This window comes from Choloepus didactylus, chromosome 2, assembly GCF_015220235.1.
Source record: "Choloepus didactylus isolate mChoDid1 chromosome 2, mChoDid1.pri, whole genome shotgun sequence".
NCBI lineage: Eukaryota > Metazoa > Chordata > Mammalia > Pilosa > Megalonychidae > Choloepus > Choloepus didactylus.
In genome coordinates, this window is record NC_051308.1 from 214152473 (window position 1) to 214179435 (window position 26963).

A 26963-nucleotide genomic window follows, 5' to 3' on the forward strand; every position below is an offset into this window, starting at 1 on the left:
AGTTCTCCAAACACCATTTATTGAACAGGCTGCTCTTTCCCAGTTGCTTTGGCTTCACTGCCTTATCAAAGATCAGTTGTCCGTAGATGCGAGGGTCTACTTCTGAACACTCAAGTTGATTCCATTGATCAGTATATCTGTCCTTATGCCAGTACCATGCTGTTTTGAGCACTGTAGCTTTGTAATATGCTTCAAAGTCAGGTAGTGTGAGACCTCCCACTTCATTCCTCTTTCTCAAGATATTTTTGGCTAGTCGGGGCACCTTACCCTTCCAAATAAATTTAGTTATTGGTTTTTCTATTTCTGTAAAATAAGTTTTTGGGATTTGAATTGGTATTGCATTGAATCTGTAAATCAGTTTAGGTAAAATTGCCATCTTAACTATATTTAGTCTTCCAATCCATGAACATGGTATGTTCTTCCATTTTTTTAGGTCTTGTTCAATTTCTTTTAGCAGTTTCTTATAGTTTTCTATGTAAAGGTCTTTTGTGTCCTTGGTTAAGTTTATTCCTAAATACTTGATTCTTTTGGTTGCTATTGTAAATGGGATTTTTTTCTTGATTTCCTCCTCTTGTTGCACATTACTTGTGTATAGGGACACTACAGATTTTTGCGTGTTGATCTTGTAGCCTGCTACTTTGCTGTATTCATTGACTAGTTCTAGTAGCTTTGCTGTAGATTTTTCTGGATTTCCTACATATAGAATTATGTCATCTGCAAATAGTGAAAGTTTAACTTCTTCCTCTCCAATTTGGATGCCTTTTATTTCTTTTTCTTGCCTAATTGCTCTAGCTAGAACTTCCAGCACAATGTTGAATAACACTGGTGATAGTGGGCATCCCTGTCTTGTTCCTGATCTTAGAGGAAAAGCTTTCAGTCTCTCCCCATTGATTGTGATGTTCGCTGTGGGTTTTTCATATATTGCCTTTATCATATTGAAAAAGTTCCCTTCTATTCCTATCCTTTGAAGTGTTTTCATCAGGAAAGGATGTTGAATTTTGTCAAATGCCTTTTCTGCATCAATTGAGATGATCATGTGGTTCTTCTGCTTTGATTTATTGATGTGGTGTATTACATTAATTGATTTTCTTGTGTTGAACCAGCCTTGCATAACCTGGAATAAATCCCACCTGGTTGTGGTATATAATTCTTTTAATGTGCTGCTGGATTCGATTTGCAAATATTTTGTTGAGGATTTTTGCGTCTATATTCATTAAACAAATTGGTCTATAATTTTATTTTTTTGTAGTATCTTTGTCTGGTTTTAGTATTAGGGTGATTTTGGCTTCATAGAAAGAGTTAGGTAGCTTTCCCTCTTCTTCAATTTTTTTGAAGAGTTTGAACAGGATTGGTACTAATTCGTTCTTGAATGCTTGGTAGAATTCACATGTGGAACCATCTGGTCCTGGGCTTTTCCTTTTTGGGAGCTTTTTGATGACTGACTCAGTCTCTTTACTTGTGATTGGTTTGTTTAGGTCATCTGTTTCTTCTTGAGTTAATGTTGGTTGTTTATGCTTTTCTAGGAGGTTGTCCATTTCATCTAAGTTGTCTAGTTTATTAGCATATAGTTGCTCATAGTATCTTCTGATTATCTCCTTAATTTCTGCAGGGTCGGTAGTTATATTTCCTTTCCCATTTCTGATTGTGTTTATTTGCATCTGCTCTCTCTTTTTTTTTTTTTTGTTAGCCTAGCCAGTGGTCCATCGATTTTATTGATTTTCTCAAAGAACCAACTTCTGGTTTTGTTGATTCTCTCTATTGTTTTCCTGTTCTTAATTGCATGTATTTCTGCTCTAATCTTTGTTATTTCTTCCCTTCTGCTTGCTTTGGGGTTAGTTTGCTGTTCTTTCTCTAATTCCTCCAGGTGAGCAGTTAATTCTTCAATTTTTGCTCTCTCTTCTCTTTTAATATAGGTGTTTAGGGCAATAAATTTCCCTCTCAGCACCGCCTTTGCTGCATCCCATAAGTTTTGATAAGTTGTGTTTTCATTGTCATTTGCCTCGAGGTATTTACTAATTTCTCTTGTAATTTCTTCCTTTACCCACTGGTTTTCTAAGAGGGTGTTGTTTAGCCTCCATATGTTTGTGAATTTTATGACCTTCTGCCTTTTATTTATTTCCAACTTCATTCCATTGTGGTCTGAGAAAGTGTTTTGTATAATATCAATATTTTTAAATTTGTTGAGATTTGCTTTGTGACCCAACAGGTGGTCTATCCTAGAGAATGTTCCATGAGCGCTTGAGAAAAAAGTGTATCCTGCTGTTGTTGGATGTAGTGTTCTATAAATGTCTGTCAAGTCTAGTTCATTTATCGTACAATTCAACATCTCTGTTTCTTTAGTGATCCTCTGTCTAGATGTTCTATCCATTGATGAGAGTGGTTTATTGAAGTCTCCAACTATTATTGTAGAGGTATCTATTTCTCCTTTCAATGATCACAGTGTTTGCCTCATGAATTTTGGGGCATTATGGCTTGGTGCATAAATATTTATGATTGTTATGTTTTCTTGATGAATTGACCCTTTAATTAATATATAGTGTCCTTCTTTGTCTCTTTTAATTGTTTCACTTTTGAAGTCTAACTTGTCTGATATTAATATAGCTACTCCTGCTTTTTTCTGGTTGTTCTTTGCTTGAAATATCTTTTTCCAACTTTTCACTTTCAGTCTATTTTTGTCCTTGTGTCTAAAGTGAGTTTCTTGTAGACAGCATATAGATGGGTCCTGTTTTTTAATCCATTCTGCCAGTCTGTGTCTTTTTATTGGGGAGTTTAATCCGTTGACGTTTAGTGTTATTATTGTAAGGGCAGTACTTTCTATTAACATTTTGTTTTTTGGAATTTATATGTCATATCTTATTTTTTCCTCTCCTTTTACCTTTCCTGATAATCTTCATTTCTGCACTCTTCTCCAACTCTCTCTCTCCTGTCTTTTCCTGTCAGCCTGTAGCACTCCCTTTAGTATTTCTTGTAGTGCCGGTCTCTTACTCACAAACTCTCTCAGTGTCTGTTTGTCTGAAAATGTTTTAATCTCTCCCTCATTTTTGAAGGAAAGTTTTGCTGGATATAGAATTCTTGGTTGGCAGTTTTTCTCTTTCAGTATCTTAAATATATCTTGCCACTATCTTCTTGCCTCCATGGTTTCTGCAGAGAAATCTGTACGTAGTCTTATTGACCTTCCCTTGTATGTGATGGATCGCTTTTCTCTTGCTGCTTTCAGAATCCTCTCTTTGTCTTTGACATTGGACAATCTGACCAGTAAGTGTCTTGGGTAGGTCTATTGGGATCTATTCTATTTGGGATACGTTGTACTTCTTGAATCTCTAATTTTCTGTCTTTTATAAGAGTTGGGAAATTTTCAGTGAATATGTCTTCTATTACTCTTTCTGCCCCTTTTCCCCTCTCTTCTCCTTCTGGGATACCCATAACACGTATATTTGTGCGTTTCATGTTGTCACTCAGCTCCCTAAGACCCTGCTCATGTTTTTCCATTTTTTTTCACCATCTATTCTTTTATGTGTATGAATTCAAATGACCTGTCTTCCAGTTCACTGATCCTTTCTTCTGCCTGTTCAAATCTACTGTTGTGTCCCTCCATTGTGTTTTTCATCTCCTCCATTGTGGCCTTCATTCCCATGAGTTCTGCCATTTGTTTTTTTAAGTTTATGAATTCTTCTTTATGGTCATCCAGTCCAGTGTCTTCTTTATATCCTTCAGCTCTTTTGCTATATCTTCCTTCATTTCATCGAATTTATTTAGCATTAGTTGCATCCACTCCTGTATCTCAGCTGAGCTATTAGTTTGTTCCTTTGGCTGGTCCATGTTTTCGTGTTTCCTGGTATGGCTTGTTATCTTAAGTTGTCTAGGCATCTGATTTTCTTGATTAGTTTATTTTGGAGCTTGTTTTCTATCTTTTACCTAGTGGTTTTCTTGTTGGTTGGCTTGGTTCTCTGGCCTCTGTTATTCAGTTCAACTTATTCTAGACTTCTAACTTAGGTTCTATTTAGTTGATCAGAATTTTTCCCCTCTTGTTTTTTCTGTTTCTTGCTCTGCCTCTATGTAACCATTTTGTGAGTGGGTCTCCTCAGATATGGTTGACCCTGGTCAGATTTTCCCAGTCTAGTGAGGCCCAGGTCTCATTGGGAGGGTATAGAGTTTTCCTGAGAATGAGACCCTCCTATGAGGCCTTTAGAATTGGTGCTTTTCCTTTCCTGTCCAGCAGGTGGTGCTTGCCAGCCCGCAGCTCCCCCACCAGTGTGAGGAGGTATGGAGACTTTAGTTCTCCTGGTGACTCTGATCCTGTCGGGGGCGTGGCTGACTGAAGCCGGAATCTGAATTCCAGCCCCTGGGGTCTGAGTTCCCAAAAGGAGGACTGCCAGTTGAGCTGGACCTCCCTGCACTCTCCCAATCCTCAGAACTCCAGTTATCTCTCAGGGCCCCTATTCCCTTCTCCCCTCTCCTCTTTGGAGCCTCTCCAGGTAGATTCCTTGGTCAGCCTGAGTTGCCAATTAAAGACGGGGGTGGAGACCTTCAGTAGTGAATACAGAACTCAAAGACACTGTGGGTACTCTGTCTCCCCCCAAGCCCAGCCTAGTCTCTCAACCTGGGCTTTCCAGTAGAAAATAACCACATATATTACTTTTAGATTAAAAAAAAAATAGAAAAGAAAAACAAGAAAAAGGAAAAAGCAAAAAAAAGAGTCTCTTTTAAAAGTCTTTCCCCAGCCTGGAAGTTTTGTCAGTGTCAGAATAGAGCATTTAAAGATATGCTTTGGGCTATTGTCTGATAATTACTCTCCAACAGCTTCAGTTCCACCCCTGCCGGGGGCTATTGAAATGCAAAAAGATAAGGGATCAGTGAGAAGCCAGAAGGGACAAAATGTAGGGGAAAAAAAATGGCTTTTTTGGAGTCTGGGAATGGGTGCCTGCTTTTACGTGCCCCCACTTCTCGGAGCTCAGTCCTTCTTTAGCACCCCAGCTCCCAAAATTAGTTAATTAATTTGTTAATTAATTCTGCAGTTGAGGCTGGGTTGAGCCTCCCTTCTTGCCCTCAGCAGATTGCTGTTTTTTGGTTTTCTTTTTTCCCCCCTTTCAGGGAGCTGGCAGCAAGACAGTCTGTGAGGTCTGGGTGGGGAGGGGCGCCGGACCCCTGGTCCGGGAAACTTACAATGTTCGCTGCGATCTCAGCTTTTCCTCCAATTCCAAACTTGCGTCCAATGTGTGACTGGTTACTGGAGACCCCGAAAACACTGTTTCATATAGTTCTTGGGTAATTGCCAGCTGCTCTAGGGAAGAGACGAAATTCTGCTCCTCACCACTCCGCCATCTTGCCCCGCCTTATAGTGGACTTTTGTTTTATTTGCACTTTTGGGTTCGATGCTGAATCCCTTGTTAGAAAGCATTGATTACAATTTGTCTGATAAAAGATACTCTGTTTTCCATGTGGCCCATTGAATCACTATTTCTCTGTTTAGTTTTACTGCTAAAGTGGTTTGGAAAATGTGTTATGTATATAATAAGAGATACCAAAATAAAATTTTTAAAGGACAAACTGAAAAACAAATATGAATAGTTCTAATATTTTCTTTTCATACCCCAGTGATTTGTCTTGTGCACCTCTTATAGGCAAACACTCTACTCTGGAGATCATTGCTTTAGGAAATTTGGAGTTATTGATAAATTTTAAGCAGAAGGATGATAATGGTAAATTTCTAGGTCATTTTTGCTAGAGTATAGAAGAATGATAATGGTGAGGATAAGAGGAAGATGGGAAGAGGAGGGAGATCAGGGCTAGAGGTAGGGGGATCCATTAGGAAGCTAATGAAATAGTCCAGGAGAAAGTTGAGGCTCCCTACCTTTTTCTCACTGAAGAGGGTAATTTCATTCAATACAACTAGTAGATGTAATGCTAAATAGTTGGGTAGACATTAGAAGTTCTGTGGTAAGAGATTAGAGGAGGTTATTTTTTAAAATTGAGATATAATACCACTATCTAAATTCCAGAATGTTTTTATTACCCCAAAAAGTAAAACCGGAACCCATTAGTAATTTCCTATTTCCTCCCCCCCACTAGATCCCAGAAACTACTAATCTATTTTCTTACCCTATGGATTGCCTATTCTTAACATTTCATATAAATATAATCAAACAATGTGTAATCTTTTATGTTGGGCTTCTTTCACTTAGCATAATGTTTTCAAGGATCATCCATGCTGTAGTATATATCACCCTTTTTATGGCTGAATAATATTCCATTGTATGCATATACCATAGTTTGTTTTTCCGTTCATCAGTTGATGGACATTTGGGTTGTTTCTGCCTTTTGGCTATTATGAATAATGCTGCTGTGAACATTCATGTACAAGTTTTGTAAGAATATGTTTTCAGTTCTCTTAGGTATATATATCTAGGAGTGGAATTGCTGGCTCTTATGGTAATTCTATGTTTAACTTTTTGAGAAACTGTTTTCCTGGGTGGCTGCACCATTTTACATTCTTACCAGCAGTGTATGAGAATTCCAGTTTCTCCACATCCTCACCAACACTTGTTTTTATCTTCTTTTTGATTATAGTAGAGGAGGTTATTGAAGGTTAGAGACTTCAGGGAAGGCTTCATAGAGGAAGTGGAACTTGGCTTGGGGCTAATACTTATCCAGTTTGCAGGTAGACAAATTGACAGGGTAGGAGAGAGATGGACTGGGGAAACAACCAGATGGGTACAGATTTCTTATTTGTTTGTTCATTTATTATTTATTTATTCAGCAAATATCTATTGAGCCAGGCTCTCTTCCTTATGAGGGATTTCTGGCTTGTTCTCTGACTTGGTCTTTTTTTCCTAGTCCGTCAGGCTTTCTGACAGAGCAAACCACATTTGCTCTTCTGCATCCAGTGCAATCTGCCAGAGGAAACTGGTCACCTCCCTAGTTGTATATCTTTACTTTTTATCTTAACATCTCTGCTGAATTTGATACTTTTGTCCAAATGGCCTACTTCTTTCTTGAGACCCTTTTCTTACTTGCCTTAAGTTACACCATGCTTTTTTTGTTCTCTCTCTAGCTGATGTACTGCATTTTCTAATTATTTCCTCACTTCTTCAGCTTATCTCTTAAATGTTTTGTTCTTCAGGATTCTGTTTCAATCCTTGTTTGTCTCATTCTGTGTTCTCTTCTTTTTTTTTTTTTTTTTTTTTTTTTTCTGGGTAAAACCATTTTATTAACTGACCAAAGCACTTCATTTTGTTTTCTGATTTGAGGTAAAACCATTAAACACGGTTCACAAGAAAATACAATGACTGTTGAACTACAATTACAAGAAGTTTGAAATCTCACTAGTTGTTCATGTAATACTTTTACAAATTCATACAACTGTACAGTCTACTTAAGCTAAGTTTAGTGTTAACCAAAAGACCAATATCGAAGACCTAGATACTCGACTACTACTTTTGCAGTGGCTATAGTTTTGCAACAAAAGAAGAATGGCTGTAACCTTATGAAAATACTTTAAAAATCACTTTGCTAGTGATGTGTACGGTTTCTTAATTCTTTGGGTCTATGTGTGTGAAGGCTTGTAGGAGAGCAAACACCTGTTCCTATTCTGTATGGCCCTCCCTCACGTGTATAGAATAATCATTGCCTTGCCATGAATATGGGAATTAGGAAGATAGTACTACAGTCTTCTTCAGAAATTTTGGTGTTTAGGCAAGATGGCTGATTTTTTTCTAAAGTGTTTCCTTTGTATGTTCAGATCCTATTTTAATCCTAACTGTAGATTACCTTGTTAGTGAGGGTGTATGAATGTCCAAATGGGGGGAGAGACAACAAAGCATTCCAGAAACACAGTAAATATTGTTCTTCCACATGAGTCCAGCTTTAAGATTTCATCTGGTCTCCAGACAGCTCTCTTGAATCAATAGCAAAAGCTCTGGAACACTGCAGATTTGCTTTAGAGGTAGATAAAACAGAAATCATGCAGTTAAGTCAATTGCTGTCTTTATAGAACATCATGACTAAAAGTTGATCCTATTTTCTTGGTGCTTGAATGGTTTGCACATTTAACATTTTTTGCCTGTTGTGGGAAATATCAAAGTCTTACCTGTCTCAGGAAAAACAAATTTAAATTCAGCCTGTACTAACAATTAGATAGAAGAAAAACAGTATTAACATTAATATTTTTGTTACAGCACTGCAGTTCACTTTCTGGACTTGTGACACATACACATTATGTACATTCCAAGACAGAAGTTAATTTTATCAGTGTCACTAGTGATGTTACAAATAATTAAAAAATTTACAGCAAGTTCAAAACTTTCCTAAATATTGAAATCACCATGTTTTAACGACAGACTGGAATGTTACAAATGATCCTGTAAAATACAAAAATAGATATGCTTCCACCGAATGCTTTAATCATTTTTCCGATCATTCTCATCTTTTGGTTCTTCTTCATCTGAATACACAGTGGGCTCCTCCCCCTCCTTCAGCAGTTTGCCCACGTGATGATACTTGAAAGTGAACTGAGAGTTTCAGTCACTCAGGGTCTCCTGCTGGGCAGGAGTGAGGTCAGACAGGTCATCATACTCGTCCTTCAGTGCTTCCTTATCCAGGCAAAATGTGGCAAGGCCCCTCGATGCATCTCTTCCAGCAAAGACCCCGTATGGTCCCTCGGGCCCGTAGAACTTGCGGCCTTTGGTCACGTCGAACACCTTGCAGTTGATCGCCATGAGTATGCGCGGATCCTGGACGCCGTCGAAGCGCCGCAGCTCTGCAGGGGTGAAGTCGCGCCGCTTGAGGCGGGGCAGCGGGGGCGGCTCGTCGTCGTCGTTGTCGCCGCCGGCCGCCGGCTGGTCTCCGCGCACGATCTTATAGAGCAGGAAGATGCAGAGGCCGAGCAGCAGCAGGTTGAGCGGCGACGTGAAGATCTCGTGCAGCAGCCCGCCGCTCTCCAGCTCGCTTGGGTCGGCGCCCGTCGCCGCCACATCCTCGGCAGCCATGATCTCTGGAGCAAAGGTTGGGCTGGGCTAGGTAGGGCTCTGGATCTAGCTGCTTCCTTCTCCCTCTCAGCTAGCGAGCGGCGCGCGCCCTGTGTTCTCTTCTGACAATCTCATTCATTCTCGCAGTTTTAACCTGTGTGCTCACTACTCTCAAGTCTCTAACTTTTCCCTCACTTCTCTTCTGAGCTCCAGACCACATAACTACCTCTATGCCACACATCTCTCCAGATGTCTCATAGCCACCTCTAACTTGCTATATCAAAACTGAACCCATGATTTTTTGCCCATCTTCTTCTTCCTTTATTCCCTATAAACATGAAAAGTTCACCTCCACCTGTCTTCAGAGGTAGAAATTCCTGAGTCATCCTGTCTCTCTTCCACATGCAAATCACTGTTAATAGAGCGCATCTCATATTTCCATGCAGAGCACTCCATTTTTACGCATATGCCATACCATTTTGCCTGATGTATTCTGATTCAGGTAAATATAGACTCCTTTCTTAGGCTTTCTCTGAGGCTCCTGGTAGCAGCTAATTTTTTCTTCTTTAATGTTCCCATATTATGTTCCCATATTATATATGTGTATGTAGTTTTAGGCTTTGTGACGACAGGTTCAGAGTATGTATTGCTCTAGAGGATGGTCCTTATTCCCCAAGGTGAGGCCTTTCTGGTGTCTCCACAAGAAAGTGGTGTTAATGTGATTTCTTCACTGCCACAAAGCTAGAGTTCCCACACACCCCCCTTCCTACCCCTTCATCCCACCTCTACCTCTAGTGATTCTGTTTCGCTCTCAGCCTTGTAGCATCTACTATCTAATAAACTTCAGGTTGTCTTGCCCTTTGCATTTGCAGCCCAGCCCTCAGCCGCAGACTTGTGGGGATTCTCCTAAAGGACTTCTGTGGTCTCCTTTCTTTGTTGCTTCTTCTCCACTGGTACCCCTCTCTGTTTGGGTAACAGCCTTTTTTTCTGTGGTTGGGAAATTGTCCCTTAAGAGAACTGGGTGGACAATTGTGGGGCTTACTTCATGAGTTTCCCTTCTTTCAGGGATTGTAGTCTTGCACTACCTGTTCTCTTTTGACCCAAAACAGTTGTCTTGTATATTCTGTCCAGTTTTATAGTTGTTTATGGGAGGATGGTGAGTCTGGTACGAGTTACCCCATCATGGTTGGTGGTGGATATCTTCTGTGATTTATTATTTATGTGTCTGTCTCCATGAAATTTCTTACTCATAGTGACATCCGCAGCACCTAGAACATAGTAGGTAGTAATAAAAGTTTGTTAGATTAACCTAAAGATAATGTTGGAAGTAGTACCACCTTGGGATATACATGTTAGGGAGAATCATTCTTTCCTACTCTGTTTTTCAGACTTGATCCATTAAGTGGGCATTTCATTCCCTAGGAGGGCACTGGTGGGCCCAGATCTCACTTTGTTCTTTTGTCCCTCCCCTTTGGTTGTACTTTGAAGGCTGTGGTCCCTGTTGTACCAGTTAAAGTGGTATCATTTTCCTTTATGAGAATGATATATTTTGAACATGCGTTGGTCTTATCTTCAGGAGAAAGCATTTTCTGGAGATTTTTTTTAGGTGATATTATATCCCTGCTCTTCTTTTACCTGTTGGGCACCTAATTGAAGGTAGATGACTAATGGAATATATCTTACAATGACAAGCCTTCAGCAGGAACATTCTCCTGCCAAACTGTTCTATATTCTTAACTACATTTCAGGACAGGAAGGTAATAAATTATTAATCCTAACTCTTTCTCTTCATATTGTAGGATAGTGATTTGAGGACTTGGCAGTTGGGGGAAGGAAAAGTTTTCTGGTCATTAACACAAACTATGCCAGCTTTTTGATTCTAAAATTCAGCTAGCATTCAGCAAATCTATGAAATCTTGTTATATCACAATTTAATTGATGTAAGTTATATCAATCAGAAGCTCCTAAAGTTGACCTTTCTCCCAGTGAAATGAAGTCATTGTCTCTTGCTTAAACACTTTGGAAAAAGATAGTCCTCTTAACTCCTTCTGTCTGTCTTGGAAAACTGGAATTTTGGTGGCCTCTTTTTGCCCATTAGAATACTATGCAAACACAAACTTATTTCTTAACTTGTGTGACTTATTTCTTAACTTGTGTGACAGTGAAAAGGAATGGGAAAATGGCATAATTGGGCAGTAAATCCAAATCAATTTAAAAGTTGCCTAAATTGACTCTCCTCAAAAATTCCTCAAGGGTAGAACTAGGACAGAAGAGGAGTTTATAAAAGTGGAATAACAATTGTGGTGCCAAACCATAGCCTTTGGTTTATTTTGGAGATTGTTTTAAGAATCTCAGTAATTGGAATAGCTTCCAATTCAAGGTACTGTGTAGAAATGGCAGGAACATGATCAAGAACCTGCATGATTAGTGTTAGTTCACCATTTTCAGGTGAGCAGTATTGAAAAGTTTGGGTCACAATTGATGGGTCTTGGTTTGAGGGCCTGTTTTTGAACCCTCTTTCTGATTTTTCATCTGAGAGTTTCCTTAAGAACTTTGGCCCATATGGTTAAGATTCTGTAGCTACTTTTTTTTTTTTTTTTAATTCAGTTTTATTGAGAAATATTCACATAGCGTATAATCATCCATGTTGTGCAATGACCTGTTCACAGTACCATCTTATAGTTGTGCATTCATCACCCCAATCTATTTTTGAACATTTTCCTTACACCAGAAAGAATCAGAATCAGAATTAAAAAAAAAAAAAAAAAAGGATCCCCTCCCCCATCCCACCCGATTTTTCCTTTAGGTTTTGTCCCCATTTTTCTACTCATCCTTCCGTACACTGGATAAAGGGAGTGCCATCCACAGGGTTTTCACAATCACACTGTCACCCATGGTAAGCTACATTGTTATACAGTCTTCTTCAAGAGTCAAGGCTACTGGTTTGGAGTTTGGTAGTTTTAGGTATTTACTTCTAGCTATTCCAATATATTAAAACCTAAAAAGTTTCATCAATATAGTGCATAAGAATGTCCACCAGAGTGACCTCTCGACTCCATTTGAAATCTCTCAGCCACTGAAGCTTTATTTCATTTCATTTCGTTTCCCTCTTTTGGTCAAGAAGATGTTCTCAATCCCACGATGCCGGGTCCAGATTCATCCCTGAGAGTCATATCCTGCATTGCCAGGGGGATTTACACCCTGGAAGTCAGGTCCCACATAGAGGGGAAGGCAGCGAGGTTACTCGCCAAGGTGGCTTAGTTAAAGAGAGAGGGCCACATCTGAGCAACAAAGAGGCACTCAGGGAGACTCTTCGGCACAACTATAAGCAGGGTTAGCTTCTCTTTGCGGCAACAAGCTGTAGCTACTTTTGATTCTGGATGGTACTGGAAGAGTTTCAGACAGAAGTGATAAAAATTGGTCTTGGCTACCTACCTATTCATCAACTAACCAAGAGACAGGGGACAGAGTAGACGAGTATAGACAGTGGAGTCAGGCAGGCCTGAGGCTGAGTCCTGGTTGTATTACATACGGAATGTTGTTATTGAAACCCACCTTTCATCTGGTTCCTCATCTGTAAAATGGGAATGATAGTACCTCTTATAGGATTATTGTGAAGATTAAATAAAATATTCATGCAAAGTGATTAGACTACTCAAAGGTCCGTAAATGACAATTCAGCAAATGTTAGCAATAGTTCTTGTAATATGATGGCATAAAATCCAATTTGGTTAAACTCTTATCTAACCCCACTAGGTTAGCAGATTTGAGCTCTCTGCTGGTTTCTTAAACCTTTGTCTAGTGGAATCTCAGTCCTCACATTATTAAGAATAATGTAAACGGTGGGCAGCAGATTTGAGCTCTCTGCTGGTTTCTTAAACCTTTGTCTAGTTGAATCTCAGTCCTCACATTATTAAGAATAATGTAAACAGCTAGCCTTTCTGCATTGTCAGGAAAAATAGGCCTCCATTCATATAGCTTTACAGGCCTAAGGCTGGTTGAAGCCCATGATGAGGTGAGCTGTATTGTGCATTTTCCATGATTGTAACATTCCACAAAGGAAACTTGTTAAGTGGCTACTTGTTCCCTCCTCTGGCCAAGGAAACTTTTCCTCTGGAAGAGGACTTTGTTCTGCTGTCATAACACCTCTCCCCCTCACTCTTGGCCCTGGTTCACTTCACTAACGCTGATGATGTGCCCATACTTCGCAAAGCTTTGTGCCAGACCAGGTTGACTTTTTCTTTTGATCAGGATGGTGTTTTGACTGGGGCTGATTCAACAGCACTTTTGGATTTTGTGTCAGAAGTGGCTTGGAGAGTTATTCCTTTTCTTCTTTCAAAATATATTTATTGGCTGCTTCCTATGATCCAAGCACTGTACTAGGCTTTAGTAATTCAGTGGTGAGCAAGACAGACATGTTCTCTGCCCATGTGGAGCTTGCAGTCTAGCAATACCTTTGCCATTCCTGGGAAACATAAATTCTCTTTGAGAGGGATGATGTTATATTTATTGGCTGCTTCCTATGATCCAAGCACTGTACTAGGCTTTAGTAATTCAGTGGTGAGCAAGATAGACATGTTCTCTGCCCATGTGGAGCTTGCAGTCTAGCAATACCTTTGCCATTCCTGGGAAACATAAATTCTCTTTGAGAAGGATGATGTTATTGGTATCAAGATTCTCTCCAAAGAAGGTAAGGCCTCCTTAGGGTCCCGAGGTAATGTGATGACACTAAAATCTTGCAAAATCTTAGGAAAATAGGAATATAGGAATTAGGCAATTTGATGTTTCAAGCCAGTCTGAATAAGGTAACCTTCTGTTTAGGAATCTTGTTGGTTAAGCGCAGGTCCACAATACTCTCTTCACTGTTAACAACCCAAATCCCTTAATCAACAGTGAGGATGGTTTTCTGAGAGGTGGAAAGAGTGCTATAGCTGTAATCTTTGCTCCCAGTTTGGAAGTATTTATCCTCTGTTGATTTCATGGATATCAGATATACCTGTCCAGTTGGCACTTGAAAGTCTTTTCTGCATCAGGGTGCTCCTTTCTTTTTAGGGTCAGGTTTGTTACTCAGGCCCTCAGGTATAGTTCCAATGAACAGCATTAGATAAGAACCAAATTATATAAATCCTAATTTCCCTGGGTCAATCACAACAGGAAATTGTAGAATACCCTGAGGGAAGGAATTCTGAATATTCCTCAATGGTGAGTTACCATCACACATGTTGTCCAGGAGAAACAAAAGCAGAGAGGAATGCTGACCAAGGCCTGTCCAGAACTCCACTGACTGCGGGTTCTCCTCCTAAAGATGGGTGCCCAGTGTAGCTCACTCCAATTCCCCTTTTTAAATTCTCCCAGCAGATGACAGGATTTTTAGGAATGCTTTCATTCTTCCAACTGCCTTAACATTATGCTTTTATTCTCATCTAGCAGCACATTTGAGTTTGAAGTACATGTGTGCTCAGGGAATCTGTCACTTTTGGATAATGAGTGACTAGTATTACCAGACTTGGGAGATTGAGGGTTTACATTGATTTGGTTCAACTTCTGTAGCCTTAATTTCAGATTCAGTTTTAAAATTTCAAAAGGACTGCTATCCTGCCTGTTAGCAAATGGCTCCTCTGGGTTTTTTTTTGATACTGCTTAGTGTTTATTGCCCTTAACAGAGGGCAGCCTGAGTCAGCTGGAGGCTTATGAAAGTGGGCCAGGTAGAATGAGTGAGTCTTAATCAGAATAAATGAAGCAACTTTGTAAAGAGAAGCTGAAGAGCTAGATTCCATTTCAGAAAGTTGAGTAATCTGCCTCCTGCTGGGTCAGTCTGTGACATTTGGCCTGAAGCAAAACAGCCCCATTTGCTGAAGAAGTACCAAGCTTCTCTTTACCTACACATCTTACTTCATCAGCTTCTGACTGCTTGGTTTTCAGAATCACTGTTAGCTGTGCTCCCTAGAGTATGCTCATCAGCCACACCCTGATATTTCTTACAGTGAACCTTTCGAATAAGAGGGTAAATTTTCATATTACTCATTCTGTGAAAGTTTAAAGTGAGGGCTTGGCCTCTGAGATTAGGGAAGCAGATCCCAAGCAGGGTTATTTTCCCAGGATGGTCAAGGTGAAGCAAAAGTTTTCTGACCTTTCCCAGGAGAATTTTCTCTCTGACTTGCATACCTTCCTTTCCTTTTCCAAGCTGTTTTGATTGAGCTATTTTGCCTCCACTTTCTTATTTCACGTGGGGTTGCTGCCTTGGTAGTGTGGCTGCCTCTATCAGTGGTGAGGAAGTGGTAAAGAGGTAAAGAGTGAAGTCCCTCTATGGTGCAATGTGTTTCCAGAGGTTTCTGTCTATGAGGGTGTGTATATGTGTATGTGTGAGAGAGAGAGGTTCAGAGAAAGACACCTTTGTGTGCCCTTCTCATTACCCTGCCTAGAAATATTCACTTTTGAAGCAGCAGAGAAATGTTGCCATTTTACAGATGAGGCTAAGGAAAGGCTAGTATCTCTATAGTGAGAGAGAGCCCATGCTAGATGATTTGATTCTCAGGAGGATTGACCAATTGGCCCATTTACAAAAAATTTCCGTCAATAGAATGTGTAAATTACAATCAACTTGAAAGTAGAGGTATAAGGAAAGATACATGCAAGTTGATGTCATAAAAATGAAGTGTATTAAAAGCATCGTCTACGGTAAAGAAATGAAAACAGTATGAACTTTTCTGAATGCCAGTGTTGTATTATGATGATGACTTTAATTAGATTACATTTTTCTAATGTTTGTGATCTCTGGTTCTGTATATGTGTTGTCTCATATACATATATGTATAAAATATGCTTGTTGAATTTCTAATACCTTTTCTGGGTTCTTAATTCAAATCATAAATGATAATTAATATGTAAGTGTTATGATAATATTTTAGATACATTTCAGGTCAACAGACACTGTACCAGGCTAAATAAAATTTGGTTCCTGCCATCAGAGAGAGAGTTCACACCATGGAAGCAGAGATAGATGCATAGATGCTGGTAAAGCAGCATGATAAATTCCAAAATGTACTATGGGAACATAAAGAATGGGTCAGGGGTGACCTGTGTGGATTTGGAGAAGAGCCAAACCTGTGGTGGAGCATGTGGTATTCTAATTCCTTTGAACCACCTTCTTCCAGATTCATTTGAAGTGGATTTTAACCTGCAGAGCTCTTTTCCCATCTTTATTTCATAGGAAGGGGTGGAGGGAAGAGTTTATACAGCTCTGTACGGTCTAGAGAATAAAAGCCCTAAGAAAATTATTTCTGTCCAGATACAGATTGGCTTTGATTTAATTTAGATAAACTGGCTCTCAAAAATTCTAAGAATACTAACTACTCACACAGTTTTGCTTTCATTTACACACAGATGAGAAAGCATCTGTAGCTCTGCATCTTATTTGCCATAAGCAAAAAGTAATTTGAGATATTTAAGTATCCAAAGCTTGGTTGTATTGAGTCCTCACATGTCCCAGTTCAGCCACTGCATTTTTTTTTTTTTTATGACACTTACATAATATTCCAAAAAGAGAGACTTTTAATGGATAAATTGACACAAACTTTTCCTCTGTTGGCCATAACTGTTGGAATAATACCTCATATTTAGCTATATTATTTCCTTATTTACTCCCAAGTTTACTGCTCTTTTATTTAATTTACATATCTTTGCCAAAACCCTCTAAATGACCTCCTCTTTAGAAACAACAAAACAAGCCAGCAAAACAATATAAAACAAAAATCCAGTCTTCCCCAAACAAAGCAGTGCTCTGATTCATGGTTCATTGTGTGGGTTTCTAAAGAAGGTTGGTATGGTGGTGGTGAATGAGAATAATTTATCAGCCCATAATAACTGCCATCAGGGATGGCAATCAACTGCACGTTCTTAACAAAACCATCTACACGTGGGCTATAGAGAGAATTGCTAGATTGATGACATGATATCTAGTGCTTTTCTTTTTAGAAAAGTTAGTTTTTTTTTTTCCTTTTTAGAACTACTTTTATGTATAGGCCAAAGTTTATCTGTTGTCATTTGATACCTGTGCTTTTTGAAATACAAAGACAGTATTACATAGAGAGGTGTGGGCTCCTTCATGTTGTGACCTGGAGGCGTGCTCTCCTTGCTGACAGCACTCTCCAGTATCTTTTAGTCATAAGGTGGTGGGAGAAAAAACGAAGCAGGAGATTGAGTACATCATATGCAGCATTGTAATCTTCTAATTACAGTTTTTTTTTTTTTTTTTTTAAAGTGCATGGTTTAATCATTTGCCTTCAATCTGCCTTTAGGTATTATAAAGCCCTTGATGACTGGATTGTTTTTGAACTGGTGACTGTATGGTAGGAGAGCTATTTTCAGCTACTCCAGTGTTTCGATTAACACTCTCATTTTTAACCTTGTTGTGAAAAATGGCTTCCACTAAACCTTCATACATAGACCTTTTGAAACTATTAAACAGTAACTGTACCCAATTAATACAAACTTTTGATTTATTAATAAGTATCAAGTAGAAGATAAAGGCATTAGAATTGTGATAGAATGGTTTCCATGTTTTCACCCAGGGGACCAGAAATTTGATTTTTTCTTTTTTTTTTCCTTCTCAACATTGCGCATGAGAAGGAAGGGGGAATGGAAAGCAGGCTGTTCTAGACGTCATCAACGATGGAGAATGGTGAACTGAGAAGCCAGTCTCCACAGCTGCATTGTTCACAAAGTTCCATGGTGAAAGCTTATTTTGCCCTTGAGTGAAATGGAGTGGTCTGAAATAATTAGCCCAGGGAACTTAATTTTGGTTGGTCCTTTCATGAGGGAAAATTGCCTTGTGGTTTGAAAGGATTTTTCAGCTTAATTTTTAGGTGGGAAAAGATATTTCCTAGCTGGTTTCGTTGGAATTCATTTCTCCCCTCTTCATTCCACTCGGCTTTTTTTCAGTTTCTCTCCTTGCACGTCTCTCACTTTACTTCCCATGCATTGCTTTCCCCAACTTAATTAGAACAGCTCTTTCTCTTTTTTTAGTGAACTGGGAACTTTGCCTTTCTCTCCTGCCTTTCCATTCTCACCATTCAGGAAATTAATTAATATGAAGGGTCTGATTCAAATGAATAAAACTCAAGTAATTCCACATTGAAGATGACAACTTTTCTAGACTTTGTTAGTTAAAAAAATAAATTTAAATATTGGATAACCTTTTAAAGTTAATTATAAAAACCTAATTGAAAGTCTGCTATTTGTGAAGTATCTTGTTGGACCTACAGATACAGAGATACATCATACAATCCCAGTACGTAAAGAGGACAGAGTATGTGAGGAAGCCAAACAGACGTGATCCAGTAAGAGAAATGTTACCATAGGGGTATATGTAGGATGCACAGAAGAGAGGCATTTGGGGTGACGTTTCATCAAGGAGGCCTTCCTGGAAGAACTGGTACCAGACTGAGATGAACAATAACAGTAATAAAAATAATGGCAGCTACTATTTATTGAGCTTTTACTATATATCAAGCATTGTGCTAAGTACTTTATATAGATTATCTCCTTTAATATCTATAATAACTTTGTGAGTTAGGCAAGCACTGTGCTAAGTACTTTACGTAAATTATCTTCTTTAATATCTATAATAATCCTGTGAATTAGGTACTGTGACTATCATTCCTATTTTACACATGAAGAAGCTGAGAAATTTGAACCAAGATTACACAGCTAGTAAGTGACTGGGTTGAGATTCAAACCCAGGCAGTCTTATGTCAAGGGCCAAAGCCTTAACCACAGATTTGGGGGTTAGGGGCCAGAGAACAATTATGGAATAAGGACATTGATATTGATATGGGATTTTATTTGAAAACAAATTTTGAATTCAACTTTCTGAGGGTTCTGTATGAACATCACCTTGGAGACTAGACATGTTTTCTCATTAAACTGAGATTAAAGGAGGGTGGTTTTCACTCTTCCTATAATGTGTAAATTCTGTATTCAATAGGTAGAGTAAAAGCACTTCCCCTCTTCTTTTGTCTGTAAATGTTGCCTTCTTTTAGGGTGTTATGGTACTGTTTTTCTCTTCAGCAATTTGCCAGAATCCAGTACCTTTCTTTGAGGATTCTTTAGTGATAGAGAGGACTTCCTCTTCAGGACTTTCTTAACAGAAGTGCCACAAGACTCAGATTTTGTGATTGAATTCTTAGAAGCTTGTTTTCTGTCTAGTAGATGATCAAGAGTTAATGTGAATAGTAGCTGAGCGGTATCTGTTGGGGCGCTAGTTCCATGGGGAGTTTGCCTTTATCAGAATTGTCTTTGGGAAAAGTGAAACACTACAGTCAAGAGAAGGAAGTCAGAATATGGACACAGAGCCTGTTAATTCTTGTTTAGCTGTTAGTTTCGTTTCAGCAAATCACCTACACCAAAACATTTGGCAAACTGTGCTCTTAACAAAGCTAGGCACACAGCAAAGGCGATGAATTGTAATTATTTTCTTTTCAAAGGATTGCTTTGTGAAGCAGCTGCTACTTTTCAGTCTATCCTGGGTGCACTGCATTGAGAAAAAAAGTGTTGGCCTTTTTGAAAAGGAGGCGAGAGGGCAATGGTTATTACACTGGCTTTTCCAGACTTTATAATACTTGATTGTTCCCTTCAAAGGATTTAGTTACCTCCTCTGCCTTGCTTTCTGAATGTGCTAACCTCTGCAGGGAAGAACTGTTATGGAGAGTCAGGTGGAACCATTTTTTGTGTTTGTTATTAGTGGGTGTGCAGGTGACAGGTATGCTGACAGTTAAAAGGTAGGTGGAGGGTGCCCCCTGAGGTGGTTTGTTTTTGAACGGTTCCTGTGAGTTGTTTTGGGGATTGATGATATGCCAGCTTATCTCATTTTCATATGGCTGCTTATCTTGGCTGAGACCCACTGCTTCTGAGAGGATGCATATTTTTGATGATTGCTGCAGGAAGCTAGATAGTGTAGAGCCATAGTTCAGTCACTGACTACACACCAAATTTAAGGCTTCTGCCTTACTGCTTGATATTAGTTCATTTACAGATATAATTATCAAAAGCTTTGAATAGACTCTTGACCATTTTTGAGGACTCTTTGAATTTCACGATGTGAAATTTCAAGAAAAAAATTTAACTTCAATGAATGTGAAAAGTAAGTGCAAATTTTGCCTGCAAAACACCCTATTTACTGTTTTCTAGCACAAACCTGCCACACACATATACGCTACATACACACCCACCCACCCACACACACACACAAGAAGAATTTACTAGCTCCTCTTTTTTTTGAAGTAATACTGGTACTCTGTATTGCCATTCCCACCATCTCAGCCCTTCCATTGGAGTACAAATTTTAAGACTTTAGGTAAAGTGTAAATTTCCTGAAGCTTTCTTTAACGGTATGGAGGCCTCTGTTCCTGCTTTCCTGTTTGGTTGCCAGTCAGTGAGTTTCCAAGTTTTCTCAAGAAGTCAAGCTTGTTACCTGAGATTTAAGAACGCCAGGGGCAACAGCACTGACTCTAAATATTTCCAGAGTGGTTCACAGCTTCCTAAAAGTACTTGAATTTCCTTCTGGCAATAATTCATATATTCTGCAGACTTTTCTACTGCTGCTTGGAATTATGAAACCTGGTCTAGATTTTGTGCCAGATTTATTAGAAATCTGTCTTTTGAGAGATGGTAATGTTAAATAACCATTGCTAGTTCCAGAGTCTCCTGTTTTGGGGATCCTCCAGGTAATATATATGGTAGCCCTCTATTCTCTGCTTTGCCTTGATTTTAGAAAGAAAAGGATTGGCTCTGCCTTCCTGTTCTCACACTGGGTAAGCTTTCTACATGCATCTACCAAAAGTGAGTTCCAGACTTTCTCAGAGGGTTTTCAGTCTAGGTTGTACCAACTGTGAGTCCTTTTTTGTAAAGGATTTAAAATTGCTTTTGCTTGGACCCTGGGAGTAGAGCCAGGCTATGCTGATGTGGGCAGGGAGAGGAACTGATATAAATTTGAAGCTTATTTTCATCTTACCTTTTATCCAAGTTACTTCTGGAATCCAATATTGACTCTACCAATGCTTTCCTGCTTCCTCCTCTCATGAACTCTTTTACCCAAGAATAACAACAATGCCTTTCATTTGTAAGCACTGAAGTATTCAAAGCATTTTCATATCCACTACCTCAGTTGAACGTATCACAATTCTGTAGGTAGTAAAGAAAGATATTCCCAATACATAATTTTAAAAAATTGAGTCTTGGAGAGGTTAAATTACTTTTAAAGGTTAAATTACTAGTAAATGTGGACAGAGCTGAAACTACAGCCTATGTGTTTTAACCATTAGTGTTCTTTCTAAGAGGGAGAATTATGATCCAGTGACTGGATAAAAAGGAACTGATTTTCCTTTCTTATTTTTATTATTGAATACATAATGGAGCATCATCAAATAAAAACTCAGTAAAGTCCCCTCCCACCCCAATCAAGATGGCAGAGTAATGTGCTTCAAGGCTCTGTCTTCCTGCAGGAACTGTGAACAATCAGAAAGAACTACCAGAAAAAATCTTTCTAAAAGCTCCAGAAAACAGATGAAGGCTGCAGTAAAAGGGTGAACACCAAAGTCAGAAAAACAGTTCTTTTTAAGTGGTAGGATCTCTGTGGTGCCCTGGTTGGCCCCTCCCCCATCCCTCCCTAGCTTGGCATGTGGCCTGCTTGCACTCCCAGTGCAGAACCCTGGTCCCGGTTCTGCGAAATAAGTGACCTTATTCTTTTCAATGGCTGCATGATATTCCTTTGTATGGATCTTCCGTAATTTATTTAACCAGTTTGCTATTGATGGGTTTATAAGTTGTTTCCAATATTTTTTTTTATTTCAAACAACATACAATGAGTATCTTTGTTAATATATCATGTCACATGTATCTATACAATAAATTCCAAGTTTACCTACCTTTATTCTACAAAGGCTGAATTTCTTTCCTTTAGAGCACCTACATTAGTTTGCAATCCTACATTTATTATTGTGTTTATTTGTTTAATCGCTCTCTCTCCCACCTAAATTATAAGTACACCATCAAAGCAATGCCTATCATGATACAGGTGCTCAGTAATATTTGTTGAATGGATGAATGAATAAGAGGTAAGGATAATAGCTAGGTGGGAGGTAAGGATGCCTGAATTTTATAAAGAACGGAGGTGATCTAAAATGGCTACTGTGGAAAATGGGAAAGAGTAAATGAGAATAGGAACACACAAGATAGCCAGACAGTCCAATGCTGGTGAGAATGGAGACCATTTATTTACAGTGGCACCATTCTGTGTAGTTGTGGGATTTTTTCCCCCAGTTGTTCTCAGGACAGTTAGATTCATTCATGATTGCCATTTTCCCAGGTAGCTGGGGCAGAGGAGCTAAGGATATCCGTACTGGAGAGGTTGAAGTGATGGACCATAGAATCCAAGCTCATAAGCAAGGACATGAAGATGAATCCCAGACTTCTTTTCTTCTCCCCTTCTTTCTGAATAATCTCATCCATGCTCATAATGTTAGCTACCCTATGAGAGGAGAGAGCAAAGTACTTTCAAAAAGTGAAAGAAGACCACACTAATGCAAAATGTTAAAATAGGGAAAACTGTGTGTGTGGGGTAGGGGGTGGAGGGGGTGGGGGTGTTTATGGGAACTCTACTTTCTGCATGACTTTTCTATAAACCTACAACTGATCTAAAAACAAAACAAAACAGAAAGAAGGCAGTCTGGATTGGGCATGTAGTTTTGTTTATGTAACAGGCAGATGAAGAACTATCCCATTTTGTATTGTCACCTAAAGTCAACAGAGAAGCAGTCTGGGCTGGAAGCAAAAATCCACATTTCGGAGCAATAGCAGGATAGGTAGTAATTGATGCCACTGTGTGGATGAATTATTTCAGCACACTGAACTGTTTTTAATTCTTCTTGCCATTTCTTTCTAAGTCTCTGGGCCTTTGTTTGGTACATTCTAGTTTCCACCTCCCTACTTCCTTTGCTGTATTTCCTTCTCCTCCCTGAGATCCCAGCTTAGGTGTCACTTCCTCAAGGAAGTTTTCTCTGATTCCCTAACCCTAAATTAGGTTGCCTCTTCCATGTGCTCTAAGTGGACTTAGATTTCTCATGTTATAGTGCTTACCACACTGAATTGAAACTACATGTTTTATCCTTCTCCTTCTATAGACTGCAAACTCTGTAACTCGGTAAACTCTTCTTTTTCTAGCTTTTTGATGGAAGCATAGGTGATTGGTTTTAAACTTGTCTTTTCTGCAGTAAACATTTAAAACTATTAATGTTTCTCTAAACACTGCTTTAATGGCATCCAACAATTTTTGATACATTGTGTTTTCATTTTCATTCAGTTTAAAATATTTTCTAATTTCCCTTGTGGAGTTTCAGTCTACACATGTGTAAATTAGGATTCAGCCAAATACTGAAGGGGATCACTGCCCAGGTTTCTGGAATCCTTCTCTGTTAGTTTCCTCTTTGCTGGTACTTTGCTCCAGAATTCTAGCTATCACAGCCTCCTTGAATTCTGTCTCTTCACCTTAACAAGACCGCACTGTTGTGCTTGTGTCCTCCCTCCCTATGCCATGGTCTGGAGTGTGCCTCTAAGCAGAAAGTCAGGTTGCTCATACGGTTCACTTTATTTCCTTTCTATCAAGGGTGTAATCATGCACTGCTTATTGTTCAATATCTGAAGACAGTTGTTTTTTTATCTGGGTTTCTAGCTGCTTATGTTGGAAGGGCAAATCCTATAGCAGCTCCTCTTCCAAGGGTAGGAGTGGAGGGCACATTACTTAAAAAAAATAGTAGCTTACAGAAAAGTGCAATTATTTTCATCTATTATGTTAAATATGAGAGTGACTGAGAAGAATGAGGGAAAATTGACATAAAGGTAACTGACAGTAACTGACATAAAGGTTATACAGATGTAACATTTACTGATTTCAACAAAGCCTGGATACATAAGTAGCTGTTACCAAGATTCATAGCATTGGTGACTGTGGGGGAAGGTGGATGAACAAATGAGAGGTATTTCTATAGCTCTTGGTAGCTTCATTTTTGTCATGGCTTCATTGTTGTCTTTTCTTCATCTTTTTTTGAGAAAGTTCTACTTTCTCTGACTTTCTACATTGCCTTGTCTGGTATTAGTTTGGTGCCAGTGTATCTCTCTTTTCTTTTAAAGAACAACGGCAGACTGGCTTCCAAAGTGCTAGACTTGATAGCGCAAAAGCCTGTCTTTATCTTCGTCTTATCTTCCAATTAACAGGTATCCACATGTAGTCTTTTGGATATTTAATAAGTAATTCCAGGGAGTCTGATTGGCTTTGGCTGATTATCAGGTCATTGCTTTAGTTAGTCATAGCCTTTTTCAGTTACATGTACATGCAGACATGATTATCCATCTCTTCAATGTTTTTATTCTATTCCATATTTTCTATATGTAATCAAATTATATATTTCATGTCAAAACCCCAGAGCCAGAACTAGGATGAGGCAGGAGAGGTGCCTAAGGCACGAACTTTAAGGAGGCATTCACTCTGGCTGACCCTGCACTTATGTGACCCTGAGAGTGAATGCTTCCTTAAATTGTGCACCCGAGGCTGCTCTCTTCCTTCATCCTTGTTCTGGCCCTGTATAATGACCCCAACCACAGTTGGTTACAGACACCTATATATCTAAGACCTTAAAATTAACTTCTTTTTTTTTTGAAGTTTTTTTAAATTCATTTTATTGAGGTATATTCACATACCACGCAGTCATACAAAACAAAAATTAACTTTTTATAACAACTCTCATTTAGAACATTATTTGACTTTACTTCATCTAAGAAAATGAAGGTGAGGTAATATTTTCAAGGAAACTCACTGTCATGTAGTAATTCAGTAGCATAAAGTTTATCCAAAAGCCACATTAGCCAGAAATTTGGACCTTGTTACCTAGGTTAACCACAGTAGGTCACTCTTGTACTTATTATGTTCCTTTATTTCTTACCATAACATGGATTGTCATTAGGAAGTTCCTTCTAGCAGAATCTCTCTCATGGTTAAAATTTTTGGTAATCCTGATTACTGCTCTGGCTGATACTGTGATATGCACATTATCCACTGGTTAGAAAATGGGAGTGCTCATAACCTGCATGAGGTCACGAGTACTCGATTGATATTGCTGGCAGCTCAGTGGGGGAAATATTCCAGCTTGTTCAGTTACCTGTTCTGCAGGTCCCATAGAACCACTGTCACTGAGAAATGCCTTGGAGGTGGGTGGGAGGTAAAGTGGTGGGTCTCAGTCTCTTCCCTCCCTGTCACTTACCTACATACTTCCACCAGAATAGCCCCTCTTATCTGCTTCATGAACTGGGGTTCTGTGTAAAAGGTCTCTGAGGAAAGGTACTCATTGAGAAGGGGGACCAGCAGTGAATGTAGAGCAGTACTTCTACAAGCTAAAATATCTTGAGACCAAAAAAAAACACTCTTTTTTGCTACCTCTGTTCCACTTACTAGACAGCTTTCCCACCCTCTTAAAAGCTAGTCTTCAAAATAACCTCAAATGCTGGTGTTCAGGGCTCCTTATGGAGGAGTGGGCTCTGTTTTTAGTTCAACTTAAAATGTTTTTGTTCTTTGTTTTTAGATGCCAGTGAGAGCAGGTGCCAGCAGGGGAAGACCTGGTTTGGAGTTGGCCTGAGATCTGGGGGAGAAAATCACTTCCGGCTTCTTGAAAGAACCCCCTCTCTCCAGTCATGTTGGGCAGCCTGCTGCCAGGACGCGGCTTGCCATGCTTTTTGGTGGCTAGAAGGGATGTGCATTCAGGCAGACTGCAGCAGGCCCCAGAGCTGCCGGGCTTTTAGGACAGACTCTTCCAATTCCATGCTGGTGTTTATAAAAAAATTCCAAACTGCAGATGATTTGCGTTTTCCACTTGAAGATGATGTACCACATCGTCTGGGGTTAGGTTGGAGCGGGGCACCTTGGAAGAGGAAGAGCCCATTCACCGCTCTACTCAGACCTGCCGTATCTTCCCACGACCAGCTGAGCTTAATCAGGAGGCTTCTGAAGAGAGATAGTCCCAGTGAAGAAGTAGTTACACCTGGAGTCACACAGCATTCTAAAATGAATGACTCCAACGAACTAGGTGACCTGACTACCAGTGGCTCTACAGAGGTAAGCATATCAAGAAGAAAGAGCAGAGAAACTTAAATCTGCTCTGACATTTACCACACATGAGCAATAAAGCTGATGCTTATGTGCAAGGCTTATTATAGGCTGAGGAGTATATGTACAAAGCTGCTTGGTGTCATCTTTTGTGGTACTGCCTAGAGGTACAGGGACAGGGATAATTTGACCTTAGAGATCCTCTCCATGCAAGTCTGACCATCGTTATGGTAAAAGCAGGAAGCTGCTCAGTATCTAGTAAACTGGCTCTTGGCTACAGGTAAGTGCCGTTGTGTGGGTGTTAGTCTCCACCAACGGTTCTGCAGTGTTTTCTGCCAGATTGCAAAACACTTGATTGATGTGGTTGCCTTCAAGTTCCCCTCCTCCTTCCCCATCTCCCGCACGTAAACACACTCCTTACGAGGTAGTTTCTATTTCAATATGAATTAACCATGCCCAGTATTGCAGATTAAGACCTGCTGGGCTGGGTAGCTGGATGTGGCCATTAGCCAAGAGGTCTCTGGGGTGAATTCTCACCAAGCTGTGTATGCGAAGGGAGATATCACCAGTAGAGTTTATTCTCCTTATTATGTTTCTTCATTGTTGATCTTCCTGGGCAAGTGATTAAAAGGAATGACTCATTCTATGCTCAGTCTCCCTCCATTGCTTTGGCTTATTTTTGTATTTGTTTTGTCCTAGTTGTCTCTCTCAAGTTAATGCCAAAGTGGGGAGGTTACTACATGCCAAGCACTGTGTGCTTATCATTGTACTATGTCATTTTGTTTAACTTGCATAACAATATTTTCAAGTAGGTATTATTAGCCCTGTTTTACTGATGAGAAAACTGAGGC

The 26963-nt window shown here is 39.4% G+C and overlaps 1 protein-coding gene and 1 pseudogene across 3 annotated transcripts in view; one reads left to right on the forward strand and one right to left on the reverse strand.

The window, feature by feature from the left end:
• Positions 1 to 26963, forward strand: part of KIAA0319L (KIAA0319 like) — a 138013-nt gene that overhangs the window by 9630 nt on the left and 101420 nt on the right. For all 3 annotated transcript variants that reach the window (XM_037827751.1, XM_037827749.1, XM_037827750.1), the window contains exon 3: positions 25592 to 26121. In XM_037827751.1, coding sequence (XP_037683679.1) covers positions 25592 to 26121 — 530 coding nt within the window. The remainder of the gene's footprint in view (positions 1 to 25591; positions 26122 to 26963) is intronic.
• On the reverse strand, positions 7191 to 9065 carry LOC119527582 (annotated as a pseudogene).